The sequence below is a fragment of the Littorina saxatilis genome, linkage group LG5, assembly GCF_037325665.1.
Source record: "Littorina saxatilis isolate snail1 linkage group LG5, US_GU_Lsax_2.0, whole genome shotgun sequence".
NCBI classification, from domain to species: domain Eukaryota; kingdom Metazoa; phylum Mollusca; class Gastropoda; order Littorinimorpha; family Littorinidae; genus Littorina; species Littorina saxatilis.
Window position 1 is genome coordinate 31,719,403 of NC_090249.1, and position 19,799 is coordinate 31,739,201.

General features: G+C 42.0%; 1 protein-coding gene across 2 annotated transcripts; it reads left to right on the forward strand.

The window, feature by feature from the left end:
- Window positions 1-1,823: 1,823 nt before the first annotated feature.
- Window positions 1,824-14,913, forward strand: LOC138966869 (transitional endoplasmic reticulum ATPase). Of its 2 annotated transcripts, XM_070339244.1 has the most exons (19): window positions 1,902-1,976; window positions 2,688-2,708; window positions 3,335-3,440; window positions 3,866-4,038; window positions 4,357-4,437; window positions 5,140-5,332; window positions 5,632-5,763; window positions 7,108-7,344; window positions 7,595-7,730; window positions 8,170-8,282; window positions 9,178-9,342; window positions 9,730-9,852; window positions 10,191-10,403; window positions 10,717-10,801; window positions 11,409-11,502; window positions 11,805-11,934; window positions 12,318-12,476; window positions 12,895-13,052; window positions 13,861-14,913. In XM_070339244.1, the coding sequence occupies exons 1-19, from the start codon at window positions 1,960-1,962 to the stop codon at window positions 13,961-13,963; spliced, it is 2,439 nt and encodes an 812-aa protein (XP_070195345.1). In that variant the 5' UTR covers window positions 1,902-1,959; the 3' UTR covers window positions 13,964-14,913. The 2 variants fall into 2 exon arrangements, with proteins under 2 accessions (XP_070195346.1, XP_070195345.1); XM_070339245.1 differs by lacking the exon at window positions 2,688-2,708 and having other exon boundaries at window positions 1,824-1,976.
- Window positions 14,914-19,799: the final 4,886 nt, after the last annotated feature.

Consider the following 19,799-nt stretch of genomic DNA (forward strand, 5'->3'; position numbering starts at 1 on the left):
TGTGTGGTATCGCTGCTTCTGTTGCATCCACATTTACAAGGATAACCCCAAAGTCTTACCTCTGATACCGGCCATTTTGTCAACACAACTGACATCACGAGAATGTGCGTATTCGGTAAGGCTGTAACGAAGCACAACATAAGGATCGAGCTTCCGGTCTCCCCAAAATGATCGCCGTTAGACAATAATAATGGCCACAACAGCAGCAGTACACGCAGCAGCAGCAGCGCCACGACCACTACCAGTTGCTTAAGTACATAGTAATTAAGGCCCTACAATTTTTTTATTTATTAATTATATTTTTTAGTACTATTAGTGATTGAAAAACTGACAATAACAAAATGTACCTAATAACCTTATTAGCAGCAGTGATTAATACATCAACGACAGCACCATTCTGATAATCCTCGCTCCACGGCTATCGCCAGTTGTCTCTCTGACCGAACGCGAAAGTCCTACGCGAATCTATCAAAAGAAGAATACAGAGTGATCTCCCATATGTTGTTCACGAGCAGTGTTCGCGAGACGAAAATGATTGCAGATTGGCCGACTTCGACAGTGATCTCCGTTCTGTTCTTCACAGTTATGATAAAGACATCGTTCTAAGGTCAAAATAAGTCAAAATTTTGGGACTGCTGCCGGAAGGAGACCGTAATATATGGTTGCATCACTGTAAAAAAAATCGTCTGCTCCAGCGAGGGCCGAAACCAAACGGTTGATTATCACGTGACACTTATGCCATATTTAGAGTTGTTTGCACAGTAAATACATCCGCGAAAATAGCTCGCTTGAAACTGTCTAAAATAAAAATTCCTCTGTAATTTAAAAATTACAAAACACCATGATCATTATCGACGATCGCGAATCTGCTTACATCCATAACACATTACAAAAAGCTCTAAATATGTACACAAATCGGTTCAAGGCATCCTGTCAGGGAGAGAATGAGCCGAACTCATTTTGACCCGAGGTCAGGATGCGACAGCACTAGCATAATAGTGTAGGTTTTTGAAATATGTAGTTTAGTAGCCTTGTCACAACCCGGTGGGTTTACAAAAAATGAGGGACCGGATAATGCTGGTTTTCGGATAGCATGTCCGACCAGTCATACACATCTCTGGACCAGTCACGCGCCTCTGTTTTGCCCTCCACGGGCGGGTACACATGAATTGTGACGTCACACAACAATAAAACAGATCGCAGAAATAGTATTTCCCGAAGCATTTTACACTTCTCTGTCTACTCTATTTTTACTTTGAATTTGTTATGCTGATGAATACGCATTGTCGAAACCGGTTAGTTTTTTGATTGTTCGCGTTGCTGTTTGCTCCTGATGAGAAGGCATTTTCATTGTTATCTTGTTCTAGTTCTTCTCACCTGCAGTCTCTTGTTCCATAATTTTTTTCTTAGCCCGCACTGTTTCAACTATGGTTTATCTGAAATTGAGTTTCGGGTTGAATCAAGATTTTGTCATATATAAACAGACATTGTAAAAGATAGTATTTCAAATGTTATGCTTACAAGAGCAGGTTCTGCACAATTGGAAGTCTAAATGCCTCTAAATTGTAAGCTATGAATTTTCAACCCTAAAGTTCAATATTACCTAATTTTTCATTTTATTTCTAGTGGGACTGAGTAACTAAATTTGACTTAAAATTTGGTAACAACTTGACCGTGCCGTTACAGACCTATCACGGGATTTTTTCTTCGGACGTTTCCGGAAAACAACAACTGTAAATCCTTTTCAAAATAAACCATAAGCTGTCAATTAATGGTGCCCACACATACAATGATTGCCTTACAAAAGGCAAACACGATGAAAATATTTTTAATGCGTCAGAAAAAGAGTGGGCTCAAAAATTTCCGGAGTAAGATCTCGCGAGACTTAATGCGTTTCACCATTTCTTGATCAAAGTGGACGAGTCATTGCCGTTGCAACTGCTCGGACAAAAGCACATCATGGCAGATGTACAAAAGTAAGTGTTTTCATATTGGACTGTTTCAGATCGAAAGTTGATATATTCATGTGATCGACAAATATTGACAGTATCTTCTATTCGTGTGTTTTCATTGTCAAATATGTCGTTTTGCGTGCTTCTAGTTTCCGTTTGAGGTTCAGAGTCTATTCTTTCGAAACCGGTTGTGAAAATTCTCAGAAATTATATCCCGTAAAGAAAATCTGATCGGTGGTGACTAATACCATGCATGGATGTTAGCTTCCAGCTTTTTTGTTTTTACGCTTCTAATGCTGTCTGCAGTGGATTGGAAAGAGAACGTTCTTTGTCCTCGTAGTCGTACCTCAATAGAGTCAATTTTTTGACTTGCTGGTTTTGTTAGTGTTACAAGACAAATTAGAACAAAATGACGTTTTATTTTTGGATCTATGTAGTCTGATTACTTTCTTGTACTTTGATTTCAAATGTTGGGTTGATTTTTTATGAAATGAATTACGGGAGGATTCCATTTGTGTTGGTTTATTTTTGGGGCCACACTCATGTGCTGTCATTTTGTCGGAACACGTCAGTGACGTCATCAAAACAACGTGTCGATGTTCGACTGGGTTGGGGACCAAAACTGCATTATCAGTTACCAAGAAGTTTCGAGAATGGGTATTCCACGGGCTATTTAAAGGGTAGATTGACTTGACAAGCAACATTTTGACTAGCAACAGTTACTACTTATTGTAGGATGGCAGCAAATACGGACGCGTAAGTTACTTTTGTTAGTAAGTTTCAGTTTCACTTTTGGTTTTGACTTTGAGTAAAAAATGATGTCTCCAAAACGAATTTAAACTAAGTATTTGCATGCTTTATTTGTTCCTATCAAATGTTCATAATTTTTTTGTTTTGTTTTAGAATTATCTTGTTAATTGTTGTTTTTGGTCAAATACATTTCTATGATCATAATTCATATGATTGTAAATGTAATCTCCTCCACCGTCATTTATCATTATATGCCTTTTACTTAATCTATCTGTTTAAAACATGGTACCTTTCGGTTTCATGGCTGAACATCAGCAATTGAATTGTCTGGTTTATAATCATATTTATTTTCTTTTGTGCTTATTTTTATATCTCCTGTTTTGATTTGAGTACATTCAAAATATTAATTATAACTTTACAGAGTTGTAGAACTTGTACTATTGTTGAGATTAATAAGATCATAACTCTTAAAACTTTATTGTCATCAGTGATATTTTTTGTAACTTAACCCCAAATCAGATAACTTCTTCAAATGTTATTGTTGATTAAGGATTTGACTCCTCTGCTTTACATAGATGTTAAGGAATTGATGATTCTGATCACTGTGTAATGTGAAATGCTCTGTTTGACAGTGAAGATGATCTGGCCACAGCCATCCTCAAGAAGAAAGAGAGGCCCAACAGACTGCTGGTGGAAGAGGCCATCAATGAAGACAACTCAGTTGTCTCCCTTTCACAGGTAAGAGAGTGTGTGTGTGCACTCTATTTTCCAAAACGGCATTTCTTTGATACAAGTAGGAATCCTGACTCTTATAAAAATGCAGTGCCTCTGTCACCACAAGTAGTGAGACAAGCCAAGGTGTGGATGGATTACATTATACATGTATTTCTATGAGAATCCTTTCAAGTAAAACATCAATTGTAATGTCTGACTGGATTTGATTTCCTGTGTTTTCACTGGTACAATACAGGAAATGGTTAGTTGTTGTGATTCTTGTGTTTGTTATTGTGTTGAATTAAGAATGTCAAGAGCTGGATGCTTTAAACAAATTAAAGTGTGTGTTTGCAGCAAAGGCTACAATGTGTTAAATTACTTTATGTGCATAATTTTTGTTTTTTTGTAACTCGCGAATAATGACTGTGTATAACTATAATATACTACAGGCAAAGATGGATGAGCTGCAGCTGTTCCGAGGTGACACAGTACTCCTGAAGGGCAAGAGGCGCAGAGAGACCGTTTGTATCGTTCTCTCAGATGACACCACAGCCGACGACAAAATCAGAATCAACAGATGTGTCAGAAACAACCTTCGTGTTCGCCTTGGTGACGTTGTTAGGTCAGTTGTGTGTGTGTGTTTGCAAGAAAGAGAGGAAGAGAGAGAGAGAACATCGCAACTATTTTAACTTGCCAGATATCTTAGGATTAGTAAAACCAAAGGAAACAAAGACTGTAAGATTGAACCACAGTGAAAGAGAACTGTGCAGTCTTTGATGATACGCAATTGGTCATTTGATAAACAAAATTTGAGAGCCTTCTTTGTCATTTGAAACGTTGTTGCTTTTTAACTGAGTATGAATGTGTGTACTTAATGATGTACTTGGAAAGAAAATTGTTCCATAACATTGTAATTCACAGCTGATGTGTTTTTTTGCAGCATCCAGGCCTGCCCAGATGTAAAGTACGGCAAGCGAATCCATGTCCTGCCCATTGATGACACAGTTGAGGGCATCACAGGGTAAGCCAGGAAGACATTGTAGTTTTCAGTTTGTGGGAATGTTTCAGAACTTGTGTCATATAAAGTAAGCAAGGAGGAAGGTGTAATTGGTTTATCTGTATGCTTACACAGAAGGTATTGCCAAAGGGGAATGTCTGCTTAGATTGTACAGGTGTTTTGTTTTGTACAAGTGTTAGTTTCAAAGTCTGTGTCCTGATTTCAATCAAAACTCATGGTAGCTTCTGCTTAGGTAACAGGATAGTGATGTTGATTCTGCCTGTAGCTTTGATTGAATTGTCAAGGTTAGTTTGTTATTTGCTCAGGATATATAGCGCAGGGTTTAGCCTAGGAGAAAAGGGCAATGGGAAATTTGTCCCCCTCAGCCAAATTCCGATGGGGCATAGTCGAAGGCAAGACGCGCAAACGAGGCCTTTACGTGTTTTTTGTTTTTTTACCAAAGATGCAAAATGGTGCAATATGATGCCATCTGAGAATTAGTCGCTACATCGTGTTATCTATAGAAAGTGTACATTTGGTGGCGCAGTGGTACGTAATCTCAATGCGCCCTTTGACGCACTGAAGGGAATAGTGATGGGACATTTTCAGATTTGATGCGCCAATGGCGCAGGGCGCACTAATAAATGAAACCCTGTAGCACATGCCATAACATTTCAGTTAAGGATTAAACATGGAACTGTTATAACTTGCAATTGTCTCTTTCAGCAACCTCTTTGAGGTGTACCTCAAGCCATACTTTTTGGAGGCCTACCGCCCAATCAAGAAAGGAGACATCTTCCTCGTGCGTGGTGGTATGCGAGCGGTGGAGTTCAAGGTCATTGAGACTGACCCCGCACCACACTGCATCGTTGCGCCAGACACAGTCATCCACTGCGAGGGTGAACCCGTCAAGCGCGAGGTAAGTCTGCTCAAATAATGATGAACGTTTTTCTTACAATAAACTTTCAATTTAAAGTAGAATATGGCATGTAACACTGCGTTCGGGTCTGCTTTTGATTTCACATGGGATAAGATGTAGTGTGTGTGAGGGGACTTCAGTTATGTATGTCCGTGAAATGTACTTGTAAGAATCTAAGATGCTGCTTGTTACCTGTGGATCGTCTTAGTTGCTGTCTCAACTTTTATTGCATGTGTTGTCCTTCATGGTTAATAATATGAGCTGGGTTAATTTGTGTGTACACAATCATTTCTGTGCAGGAAGAAGAAGAAGCACTGAACGAGGTGGGCTATGACGACATCGGTGGCTGCCGCAAACAGCTGGCTATGATCAAGGAGATGGTGGAACTGCCCCTCAGACACCCACAGCTCTTCAAGGCCATTGGAGTCAAGGTCAGAAGAAACAAGAGTTTTGTCAATGGTTTGGGAGGAAGGAGGGGTTTGGATTCAACTAGGAGAAGGTTAGGGGAGTGGTCATCATCTTGCAAAATTTTGCTGGCTTTGTTTCTGGAAGACATATTTCTTGTGTTGTAGGTTTTTTTTTTAAATACATGGTGAACTACATAATATGTGTTTCATGTTTTCTTGTATTGTCAGACCAAGTGCTTTCTGTGTGTTTCCATGAATTTCTAACTTACTACAGTGAAAACTGTCAAATACGGTCACTGGACTTAGCGGACACTCGCAGAATACGGACAGTCAGTCTCGGCACGGACTGCTTTACACTGTAAAACACCTGTACGTTACGGCCACCTCGGCATTACGGACGCGGACACGTATTTTGGGTCCATAATAAGTGTGTGCAGCCAGATCAAAGGCATTGTGATAGCTGGGTGGCCTTGTTAAAAGACACGACCTTCTTCCCAGGGGTCAATGACCCAGTTTTTGCCATGAGAGGTGGTTCCCCTGTCATATCTGAGAGAGGAAACACTTCCTGTATCGGGGTCAGTGACCGAGTTTAACAGAGTGGAAATCTGTGTGTGCGGCCAGATCAAAGGCAGGGCAGTACCTAGTAGCTGAAACATGCATTATCACAAGTTTTTGGCTCACGTAAGTGTAGCCTATGCGATCGTAACTTTGTCTGTCTGTGCGTGCGTGTGTGTGTTTGTGCGTGTGTATGTCTGTGGTAGAAACTCTAACATTTGAAGACGTCACATTACATTGACGTCACATTATGACGTAAGAGGGTTAGACGTCACGCGAAGGAAGTACTGAAAGTCTCGGTCATTATTATTTTGAGCGCGCCGAGACTAGTTGGCAGTCGTGTCCTGTAAGTAGGCTACATGCAGACAGACAGATCTAGATCTAGTGTCTCACTTTCTTGCACAGTTTCACCTATGCTCTTTCTGTGTGTGTGTGTGTGTGTGTGTGTGTGTGTATGTGTGACGGAGTGATTGAGTTTGTGTTACTGTTTGTCGATTTCTTACGTGAGCCTTGATGGCTTCGCCTCTTGTTAAACTTGTTTTATAACAGTCAATATTAAATGTTTCTCTATTTAATCTAAACAGCTTCTGTTTTTCTTATAAATGTACATGTACATGTGCAGTACTCTCTCTCTCTCTCTCAACTTGACTTTGTCGCGTTTACTTGCACCTGTCTAATAAGGACACCTGCAGAATAAGGACACTTTTGTCTGGTCCCAAGGGTGTCCTTATTTGACAGGTTTTACTGTATATGGTATTGGATATGAATGTGCTACTGAAATTAGATTAATTAATTGCTTCATTTTTTGTGCAGCCACCTCGTGGTATCCTGCTGTATGGTCCCCCGGGTACGGGTAAGACACTCATTGCCAGAGCAGTTGCCAATGAGACCGGAGCTTTTTTCTTCCTCATCAACGGGCCGGAGATCATGAGCAAGCTAGCCGGAGAGTCAGAGAGCAACCTGCGCAAAGCTTTTGAGGAAGCGGAGAAAAATTCTCCAGCTATCATCTTCATTGATGAGCTGGACGCCATTGCCCCCAAGAGAGAAAAGGTATGTTGTGATTACAGTCCTAGTTTAGAGGACAGTTAATTTGTTTGCCCTGCTTTTTTATTATCTGTAACAACAGATTGTCATGATGACTAGGGTAATAGAGGGTTGCAAGCTTGTCAACATTGCATGTAATTTCCACATTGAGACTTAATTAAGAAAAATTTCTTAAAAAGTTGATTTTCAAAGAGTGAAAATGTCAGGAAAATATTCGCTTTCTGTAAGTCTTGAACATTTTATATTTGTTTTTTAGACCCATGGAGAGGTAGAGCGTCGTATCGTGTCCCAGCTGCTAACGCTGATGGACGGTCTGAAGCAGCGATCTCACGTCATCGTCATGGCAGCCACAAACAGACCCAACAGCATAGACGCAGCCCTGCGTCGCTTTGGTCAGTACATTTGTTTTGCTTTTGTGTGTGTTTTGCAGAAGCTTGTGTATTGTGGGTCGGTGAACATGTGTTTGGTGTCTTGCAATTTCTGTCAGGGTGGGCTTAGATCAATGCAAGCTTGAAGATAAAAGAAAATCTGAGAAACCTGGTACCTGACACACGCTAGGTAGGTTTGATGGAATTTCTTAACAGGATTGTATCAAGTAGCATTCAATATAAAGCTTAGAGTGCATAGGTTTCTCAAACCTCGGGCATTTGTTTTGTTTTAACTGTATTAAGTTAGGACTGATATGAGAAGGAATTTCTTCCGAGATTTTCTCTCTACTGGACTGTTTTTCTGTTCCTGACTTGCCTGTGTGCTCTTGTGCCCATTAAACTGCATTTTTGTTGTTTTACAATGTCCACGGTATATATTCATTGTTTTGGTTTTGTCTGACAGGTCGATTTGACCGTGAGGTGGACATTGGCATCCCTGATGCCACAGGTCGTCTGGAGATCATGCGCATCCACACCAAGAACATGAAGCTGGGAGATGATGTTGACCTTGAGCGGGTCAGTGTCCTTGAATAATTTTAAACAGATACATTTTAAGGCGCGAGTTTTTCTGTGATTTTTGAGTCACTTGAGAAAAAGTGACTCTATGTAATCAGTCAGTGTTAGTCTGTCCGGCCGGCCAGCCGTCCGGCCGTCGGTAGACACCACCTTAACGTTGGACTTTTCTCGGAAACTATCAAAGCGATCGGGCTCATATTTTGTTTAGTCGTGACCTCCAATGACCTCTACACTTTAACGATGGTTTCGTTGACCTTTGACCTTTTTCAAGGTCACAGGTCAGCGTCAAAGGAAAAATTAGACATTTTATATCTTTGACAAAGTTCATCGGATGTGATTGAAACTTTGTAGGATTATTCTTTACATCAAAGTATTTACATCTGTAGCCTTTTACGAACGTTATCAGAAAAACAAGGGAGATAACTAGCCTTTTCTGTTCGGCAACACACAACTTAACGTTGGGCTTTTCTCGGAAACTATAAAAGTGACCGGGCTCAAATTTTATGTGAACGTGACTCATTGTGTTGTGAATAGCAATTTCTTCCTGTCCATCTGATGCCTCATATAATATTCAGAACTGCGAAAGTGACTCGATCGAGCGTTTGCTCTTCTTGTTACTTTACAAAGTCACTGTCTTGTAACTTACGTACACTTGCAGGGATTTATCTAAAAAAAAATACTATGTTACTATGCTAATTAGTTGAATGAATCTAATTAGTGGTTCATCCTATTCTTCAGGGTCGGGAGTGCATGCAGAATATACTGTCTGCAAATACAACCCTAAAAAAAAAAGGTCTGTTACTTGCTATGTAAATGTAGGCAGATGAAGTTTCATGTAAACTGCAGATAAGACTAATGGGGTTTAAATTCTTACGCCTCTTCTCTACTTGTGCAGGTTGCCGCTGAGACACACGGTCACGTGGGAGCTGATCTGGCAGCTCTGTGTTCAGAGGCCGCCTTGCAGCAGATCCGAGAGAAGATGGACCTCATCGACTTAGAGGACGACACCATCGACGCTGAGGTGCTGGACTCACTGGCTGTCTCCATGGACAACTTCCGCGTGAGTAAATGACCTCACGCAATGTAGTCTGTTATGTTTCTTTTCAAAGAACATGTTAATAGTGACATGCATTGTTATGTTGATTCTCTTGTTGTTCACCTGAGGATGTGTATAACTTTTAAATGAGTAAATACACACACACAAAAACTACTGGGTCATAACTGATGCTGAAGCAAAGATATACATAACGAAAGAGACAACTACTGCAAAGCTTATCAGATTGTCCACAGTATGTGCAAAGATAATCATGAAAAAAAAAATCATTTTAAGTTCATCTTAGTTTGGTTGAGGGGTCAGCTTTCTTGTGAAAAGTCACTTGATTCTAATTCCACAGGTCGGACATAAAATGTTGTTTGCAAGCTTTCCAATGTTTTTGTTGGTTTTCAGTGGGCTCTTGGTAAGAGCAACCCCAGCGCTCTGCGTGAGACATCAGTGGAGGTGCCCAACGTCTCATGGGAGGATGTTGGAGGTTTGGAGAATGTCAAGAGGGAACTGCAGGAGTTGGTGCAGGTGTGTATATTTTATGATAGTTTGTGTTCTTGTTTTTAACTTTCTTTCTCTGCTGATATGGCAAGATCATGGTTTCCTAATAGGAAAACACTTGGCATATAGATGTGTTTTGTGCCTCTTCCATATCTTATCAGAGTGATGCATACTCACAGAGTGATGCATACTCACACACCAACGTTGCTTTTGTAACATGTCTTGTTCATTACAGTTTACACAGTGTACAGAGGGAAGGTTTTCTGACAGAGAAAAAGTTAAGTGAGGTATCAACAACTTTGTACCACAGAGAATAATCTCCATTTCATCACATCTGATATGTATTATCTTTATCTCTTTTCCAGTACCCAGTGGAGCACCCCGAGAAGTTCCTCAAGTTCGGCATGACGCCGTCCAAGGGTGTGCTGTTCTACGGCCCCCCTGGCTGTGGTAAAACCCTGCTGGCCAAAGCCATTGCCAATGAGTGTCAAGCCAACTTCATCTCCATCAAGGGCCCTGAGCTCCTCACCATGTGGTTTGGAGAGTCGGAGGCCAATGTCAGAGACATCTTTGACAAGGTGGGTTTGCTTTCTTTCTTCTTTGAGGCAGCCTCCTTCAGTTCTCTACGTGCTGTACTGTCAGGGGTCTGTGATTAGCTGGAAGAGAAGCTAGGATGGGTAATACAAAGATGATGATTGTAAAATCTTGCAAACAGACTCTTGTGTGTGTGTGTGCACGAGCCAGCTTTGGTTGGTTACAGGTTAGCTTGTTGCATATGTACCTTTTCTGTTCTGGAATGTAGATGATAATTTTCCATTGAGTTCAATGTTGGTAGAACTGTCAGTGTCCAGCAACTGTGTGTGATTGTTGAGTGCTCTCTTTGTTGCGCAGGCAAGATCTGCGGCACCCTGTGTGTTGTTCTTTGATGAGTTGGATTCCATAGCCAAGGCCAGAGGAGGCAATGTGGGAGATGGTGGTAAGTTCTCTCTTCTTATCTCGTCCTTCTTTTAACCCCTTCTCTCAGCACTGTATGCATAATGTGCACAGGTTTTGTTTGCTTAGACTACCTGCTACAATCTTTGAATAGTAAGATGGTTCAGGTCTCTTGCTAGTTCAACTTGCAGTTTGGAAGAAATTACTTTTTATCATCTGTGTGAGCTTGTATGCTGCCACCCATCTACTTCTCAAGAAATATTAGGAGTAAATTTTGTACTGTCCACTACAGCTTTTGAGTTGTACAAGAAAGTTCTTCTGTTGTTTGTATATATTTTAGGAATGGCAGGCAACATTTCAATTTCCAATTTATTTACTCTATTATCCCATTGCTGGGAAATTCGGGTCACTTCCTCCCAGTGAAAAGCTAGTAGCTCTGAGTCGGCAAATAAAGTTGACCCGTATCCATTCTGGCCCGGATTCAAACCCATGACCCTAGGATTAAAAGTGTAGTGCTCTGCCAACTGAGCTACCCGGTCCCCGAATACTTGTACCTACTTGTAGCTTTAAAAAGTTAAGCGTGAAAAACACCTGCTACATTGATGGTTTGCAATACAATTTGGTGCGTGGTTGTTGTTTTTTTGCCACAGGTGGCGCGGCTGACCGTGTTATCAACCAGCTCCTGACTGAGATGGACGGCATGAGCGCCAAGAAAAATGTCTTCATCATCGGTGCCACCAACAGGTTGGTAATAGCCCTAGTGTAGCTTCTTTGGGCTGCTGTTCAGGGTAGATTGTTACAGTCAAATGAGAAGGGCAATAAAGAAATGGATTTAACAGACATTTTGCCACAATGAATTGTTTTACTCAAATTGTATTGCAGCATGACAGAAATGTCTTGGTTGACGAATGAAAGACAATGAAACTTTAAAGCTTCAGCTTTGGGGTCATGAGGGGTCTTTTGCGTTGCTGGCATGTCGTCGTTATCGTCCAGGGTTAATGTAAAGACGGTAACATAAAAGATGCTCAAAACAATCTATGTTTCAGACCTGACATCATTGACCCTGCCATCTTGCGTCCCGGACGTCTGGATCAGCTTATCTACATTCCTCTGCCAGACGACAAGTCTCGCATTGCCATCCTCAAGGCTAACCTCCGCAAGTCCCCTGTTGCCAAGGTAAGTTCTGCTCTCATAAACTTTTCTGAAGCGTTTTTTTTTTAAAATTTTTTGAAGCTGCAAGATCTTTTCTGTCTGTCAGTCAGTCTGTCTGTGTGTCCATTGTATTGGCTACCGAGCCTACTCTTTCAAGTGAGTCTATGGTCTCAGGACCTGCTACAATCTCAGTAAACACAGTGTCCATCAACATGGGACATGTATGATATAAATAAGCCTGCACATGTAATGTTGATTCAGAGAGAAGGTGTTTGAATTTCTGTTCATTCCTCAACTGTGAGGCGGCCCAGACTAGTGAGGAAGAACAGTGCGCTAAGTCATGAACCCTGTCAGTTGAGAGTTGACCTTCCACCCACAGATTGGTATTATCTTGTGTGTATTTGCAGGATGTTGATGTGGAGTACCTGGCCAAGGTGACGCACGGTTTCAGTGGTGCTGATCTGACGGAGATCTGCCAGCGGGCCTGTAAGCTGGCCATCAGGATGGCCATTGAGGCCGAGATCCGTTTCGAGCGGGAGCGTGCACAGAACCCAGATGCTGACATGGTGAGTCAGGCTGATGAGGATATTTGTATATTTGTGGTCATGGAAGACCTGAAAAGTGTGAGGATGGTGGTTTGTAACTGTTGAAAAGATGCTATGTTAATAGACAGTAGACCGATCTAATGCTGTGTACCTAAAGAGCATCTGGTAGACAGTATATCGGTCAGCTTTTCTGTGACAGTGTAGCATCAAAATAATGCTTAGTTGAATGTACCAAATCTTTTCCAGAAAAGCTTAAACTAACACAATTTTGTGATTACCTTGAAGAATCTATGGCAAGTTTTTGCATCACTTCGTTGAGAATGAAATCAAAAGTTTGCATCACCTCGTTGAGAATGAAATCAAAAGTAAGAATGTCATTTCTGAATTTCATCATTTCTGAACAAAAGACATAATGATACAAACAAAGACTTCTGTGCAGGAAACGGAAGACTACGACCCAGTACCAGAGATTTCTCGTGCCCACTTTGAGGAGGCCATGAAGTTCGCTCGTCGCTCCGTCAGCGACAACGACATCCGCAAGTACGAGATGTTCGCCCAGACACTGCAACAGAGCCGTGGATTTGGAGGAAACTTCAGGTGAGAATAGAATGTGTTGCTTTGGAATCGCCCTTTTCTTTGCTGTCTTTTTCAGTGGCTAGTATACATTGCCCAGGACTTTTTTCAACAAAAATGGCACTTATCTTAAGCAGTCACCGAGTTGATTATGTTTGGAACATAAGTGTAATTGCTTAGTTTTAGTTTTCAACAGAGCAGCCTGAAAAGTTTGGAGGAAAGCAAGTTAGCCTTTGATTCCCATGCACTTGTGCATATAAGCCTTGTAGACACATTTGTGACTGATGTAAATGTCCATATCACCAAAATGCCAAGGAAAGTGGGTGCACTCACTTTGTTTGTACACCATGGCAAGGGAGGTCATAAGTGTCAGGGGGCTGCTCCAGTTTACTGGCATTGCGGTGTTTAGCTCCCTTTAGCTGTTCTGTTTATTTGTCAGACCTCAGCTTTCCAGGCACACTTTTCCCAAAGTGGCCGCAGCAATAAGCTGACATTCCCTGCCGACCTCTCTGCCATGTTTTTATTTACATGTCTGTGCCCCTGTTTATGCATGCCACACTGGGATGACAGTGCAGACATTGTTTTAGTTTGATGGTGCCATTACGAACAGTTTAAATGTGCTGCAAGTGGGTAAGCATACTTTTTTTTGCCAGGTCGCCTGTCACGTTCCAGCCATTTTGTAAAGAATAGTTTTTTGTGTTGCCTTTCAAAGAGAGGCAGGGAATTGTTTGATGCATCTTTTCCACACACAAAAAACACATGTATAGGTTTTACATCTGTCGGCATTGAGCATCAAGTTTAATGTTTCATTGTGGGTGTGTTTGTTTTGCAGGTTCCCAGGTCAGGCTGGCACCACAGGTCAAGGTCCCAGCCAGGGCGGAACGGAGGGCGGCAACTTTGGTGGTGAGGATGGAGACGATGATCTCTACAGTTAGACGTAGAAAAACAAAACCAACCTGAACGTTGTGACTGCCACTTGGCCGTGTGTGTGTCCACTGTTACACACTGTGATGACTGAAGAGACTGATTGAAATGTGCTCTGCTGTTTCACTCTTTGTTTCTTTTTTTTTTCTTGCTGACTGGCAGAAAAGGGCACAGGGGAGGGGGCTGTAGGTTGAACAGAGTGTTCGAAAAAAAGTGCACAGCACAGTATGACTGGTTGGGTGTAACATAATGTATGTGCTTGATCGTATTCTTGTTCTGGCTTTTGTTATGTTTTTGGTGATGTGGTTCTTGAAAAGACTGTTCACAGCAATCTGTTGTCCTAGGGAAGATATACATTATGATTATTATTGATGTATTTTTGTGTGCTTTCGTTTTCCCAGAATTTGTACTAAATGTGAATTTTTAATGTTTTGTTAATCTTGTGTAGGATTTTCAGATGCGATTACACATGACTGGTCTTTTTCTCCTCACTTGTGTAGTAATAAAGAATAAGTCCCTTCTACTGTTAGCACATCATTTGTGTTAACATACATATTATGAGTATAAAAATCAGAGAGACACGTTGAAGGGAGCAAAGGTTAAAAACCAGTAGGGTCTGAAGTCAAGATTTTGTATAGATACTCAAAATTGCACCCTGTAAGGCAAGTAGTGACACTTTTGAATTGCAGCATTTTCTGAGATGATGCACCACGGCAAGAACACTGATTTTGTTCTTGTTTCAGCCTGACATGGTGGGAGAGTACTGTAGTTCTGAAACGGTGGCTTTGTTGTTGAAGCGAAGCTTACCGAGAATGTGCATATGAGTGAACTTTCCATTGAATCAGTGTTGCAATTAAAGATTAGATAACATGAAAGGAAAATGTGTGGATTTGTTTTGTTGCTGTACCAACATCGAACGCAGAAGAAGAAGAAGAAGTTTTGTTGCTATTGACTGTTATAATGTATTTTGCATTGTTTGTGATGAATCATGAAGGATGGTATGATTTGAAAGAGAGAGAGAGAAAGTGTGTGTGTGATCTGTATTTCGTTTCCTGAAGTTTTGAGCATTGAAGTTGTACTCCCCAGAAGCTACATTCAACACCAGAATTAGCATCTTTGGTTACAAAAGCTAACAAACTACTAAAACTACTGTTATCTTTGGTAACTGATTTCATGAAGGAGAGTTGTAGTACAACTTGAAAGTCTGGGCTAAAAGTCTATAGTTTAATTTTATTATTACATGTACTTGTAAGTGCAATGCTTAGTGAAGCAGTCAGGAAAAAGTGTGACACACATACCTCACCCAACTAGTCCTTTAAGCACTGCACAGCCTATCATGGACTGGCGGCACCTTAGAGGTGTGTGCATCAGTGTACTGTAAGGTAACCAGGCCAAGCAACTCCCTAAGGAAACAATGGATGCTTCAAAGACTTAGAATTAGGAGAAGGAATGCACACACTTGCATGCAAATGTGGCAGTACACTGTAACAAATGCTGAGCGACATTGAGAGTTGTCATGTTGATTCTTGGCAAACTCTGTATGAACTATACTGGACATTGATGCTACTGAAAAGTATGTTTGTTTATAAGCTGCAATATCTTGCATGTAATTTGTGGCAAATTTAGCAACTCTTGGCCAACTGCTGCAAAAAAAAAACCCAAAAAACCAGACAACAACACTGATAGACATCGATTCAAATGCACTGAATTTGGTCACTGAAGCTACAAGTCGAACATATTTACGAGAAACAGGGAAGGAAGAAATCATTGATGATCACAGTGCCTAAGAACCAATGGGAATCGCCATGTAAAAGCAGACTGAAGAAAAAACTTTGAAAGAAAAACTGGACAGGTTTTTTACCTCCCAGAAGATCATGCCATTTTATACAGCCGTTTATTACCAAGCACTTGATTTTGTTTGGATTGAAAACAAATTCACACATACACATGCACATATATATATACACGTACACACTTTCTGTCCCCCCTCCCCCCCTCTAAAAGTGTCATCTATTTTATTTTAATAAGAGAAGACCAATTCATTGTTATTCTACTTCCCACCATCTTAGAGAAGAAGAAACAAGTCGCACGGGATTGTTTTAAAAGGAGAAACTGAAGAAAAAAAAAGTAGAATAAAAGGACTGAGATGACGACGATGACAACAACTACTACTATTGATATTTTAACATATTCAAAACTGTCAACAGTATAAAACTGAAAACAATTTGGACATAAACTGGCCAGTATCCCCTCTGCCCCCACCCCCCTGTCTCTCTCCGCAATGAATAAGAGGGGTTTGAGATATCACTGTACGTCAGTTGTGTGGGAGGGGTAGTGCACTGCTCTTGTGATCCTCGGGTCACAGGTTCCAATGAAGACCGGGACGGACACCGGTCAACTCTATTTTGTTGCTCAGAGACTAGACGGTATCCATGTCCTAACCCCGTGTCATAGACATGGCGCGTTAAAGACCTCTGTCATTCTGCCAGAAATGCAGGCGGCTGGTTACACCTGGCACGCATACAATTGAACCTTGCCGTAGCGCGACTCTTTTCAGTGCTGCTAGCCGTGTTTCCGCTACTGGGACTGAGGAAGCGACCCGAATTTCCCAGCAATCGGATCAAACAGTATAAAACAAGAAAATTGGTTGATTAAAATCAACATGGCCGAAGCAATGTTTTCATTAAAGAAGCGGTATTGTACGGGCACATGTTGAATTTGGGTTACATCTGTTGCAGAGTATTTGAAAATCCGTTGGCATAAAAACATGCAAAGAAGAGTGATAGGTCCCTGTTGTGAATATAGTCAAGTGGATAAATTGATTACTTATGTTTCACACTAGTTTTGCTGTTACAGCAGTCCCTCGAGTCTCATGAACGGACACCCTTGGGCCAGTGCAAACCGTGGCCTGTCCGTACATTGCAGGTGGCCGGTCACGGGAGAGCCCCCCCCCCCCCCCCCCCCCCCATCACACACACTCAGGCACTGACACTGACGGACTAAGTGAGTCTTTGCTACTGGTGAACGAGCTCTACTTGTCCTAAAACAATAAGGTCAAACTACTACAACTTATAACTGAAAGGAAAAAAACTGTCCTGTAAAAATGACGTTAAATCAACGGTGTCAGAAAAAGAGAGATATAAGAAATCCTCAAATTCCTGAGGATACAGGCACCCCATGAAAGCAGCCACGAACATACTCACAGAGGCACACATGCTTGTGCAGATACTTTGCAAAAATATGAATTGAAAACCTGCATATGTGGTAATTTCTTTTTTGTTTGTTTTGGCTTTATTGAATACTTCAGGCAGTGACTTTTCCCTGTCCCGTTTTCTCTTTCGTCTCTCTTACCCCTCGCTTACCCACCCCCACCCCCTTACTCTCCACTCCCTTTACCCAGCCCCGACAGCACAAATTTATAATCTGCAAGGCAGAGTACACATTTTCTAAAAGGAAGACTACTCCTCTTCAATTATATCCAGAGATCTTCAGTTTCAGCTGTCTCCACCATAAGCCAAGTGGTCGAGTCTTACACCCCCTTTCCACACAGCCGTTCTAGGTCCCGTTCCCGTACCGACTGACCAAGGAACGGTGCGGGCACGGGAGGGATCGGGACAGAACCGCAATGAACGTAACTGATCGTTAACGGAACTGCTTTGAACGGGAGGGTCGGTAGGGACGGCTGAGTTTGGGCTGCATGTTCAAATTTTTAGCCGTTCCCCTCCCGATCAGAATGAACGGTAATGGAACATCAACCCATCGGTAACGGAACGCTTGGATCGTTAAAGGAACTTAAAACAACGGTAACGCAACGGTAGCGCTCTCACACACTGAGTTGTCATACCCGCATTCCACACATCCGTTCTAGGTCCCGTTCCCTTACCGACCAAGGACGGCTGCCACTATGGTCAGACGCTGCTAAAAGATGCCCAAAAACACGGCCGTTTGCGCAGCGTTCCATTGTTGTGGCAGCATTCCTTGGTTGGTACAGGAACGGGACAAAGAACGGTTGTCAGTGTGGAATGGGGGTATAACTTTTGACACCGACAAACTAAAGAATGAACAGATCTATGAGGTAACCGTCTCAATGGTCCAGGCTCAGGAAACAAAGAGTAATATATGGCCTGGGGCGATGGTAGCTTCCCTTCTTCGTGTCCGATAGACAAGGACAATAGTAGAGCATAGTGCAATTTCATGTTGGCATCTTCTCCACTGAAAGCTATAACCCAAAGACTGACTGAAGACCAAAGTGCTTTACCCCACTTCTGACCCGAATCACCCCCGGCTCCTGCTAAGTACACGTGCACTCAAGTTAACCTCTGCTTTGACCTGTGTGCCAGGAGTCGGATGAGAGAGAGAGAGAGAGAGAGAGAGAGAGAGAGAGAGAGACACACACACACACACACATAGACAGAGACAGACATAGAAAGACAGAAGCGGAGAGACTCAGAGGGAGACACAGACAAACTGAAGACATACATAGCCTACAGAGAGAGAGAGAGAGAGAGAGAGAGAGAACTGTAACTGATCTCGTGAGAACTAACAAAAAGAAATGGCTAAAGAATATTTTGAACTTTATTAATAGAATCTGTAACAGTTTTTCATAATCTTTTTAATTTTTATTTATTTATTATATTAGCATATATCATGATTGTATTGATTGTATTTATTGTTCAAAATGCCCCCAGGGGTTATGGACAAATAAAAACTTGAAACTTGGTAACATGTCACCACTCCGAATGCATTCCAATAGATGACCGCTCCTGCGGCCATCAATAAAATAAAAAAGAAAAAGAAAAAGAAAAACGAATGCAGATTCCCGCGCCAACCGCGGTGGGTGGCGCGGTCGGAGAATCACTATTTACATGGCAAGCACTACTCACCGATTTTTGTTTCTGACACATTTACAGCTTTGTGTGGTGGTGGCAACGAAACAAAAGTGATTAGTCTCTACTCCATGGGTGGTCGTGTATTGCTTAACCGCCCCCCCCCCCCCCCAATCCCTCCCCCACCTCACACCCCTACCCAACCTCAACTATTTGTTATATTTTTTTCCCTCGGGCCTGCCCTGCTAAATGATCATCAGACTGGTTTGGGTGGAGGAGATTTTTTGTTTGCTTGTTTGTTAAAAGAAGTGGGTGGGTGGATTGATGGCGATGTAGCCGCCGTCCATTTCTTCTTCTGCGTTCGTGGGTTGAAACTCCCACGTACACTCGTGGTTTTTTTTGCACGAGTAGAATTTTACGTGTATGACCGTTTTTTACCCCGCCATTTAGGCAGCCATACGCCGTTTTCGGAGGAAGCATGCTGGGTATTTTCGTGTTTCTATAACCCACCGAACTCTGACATGGATTACAGGATCTTTTTCGTGCGCACTTGGTCTTGTGCTTGCGTGTACACACGGGGGTGTTCGGACACCGGGGAGAGTCTGCACACAAAGTTGACTCTGAGAAATAAATCTCTCGCCGAACGTGGGGACGAACTCACGCTGACAGCGCCCAACTGGATACAAATCCAGCGCGCTACCGACTGAGCTACATCCCCGCCCGCCGCCGTCCATTTAACCGTGACGGTATCCGAAGCGCTGTTTGACCATATTGGAAATTGTCGTTTGACCGTCTGCTTTCACCACAGCCGCGCAAAAGAAGATAGATACGTGGACGCATCAAAGCGACGTCAACGTTTGAAACAAAAGCTAGATGCAGGAACAATATATCTCAAAAGTTATATCGATGCCCGTTCATCCGAGTCCGTTGTGAGCATGGGGTAATCGAACGCCTACGTATCTCACTCGGTCTCGACTGCTGTTCGGAGTACAGTATAATTTCAGAACAACTTTTATGTTTT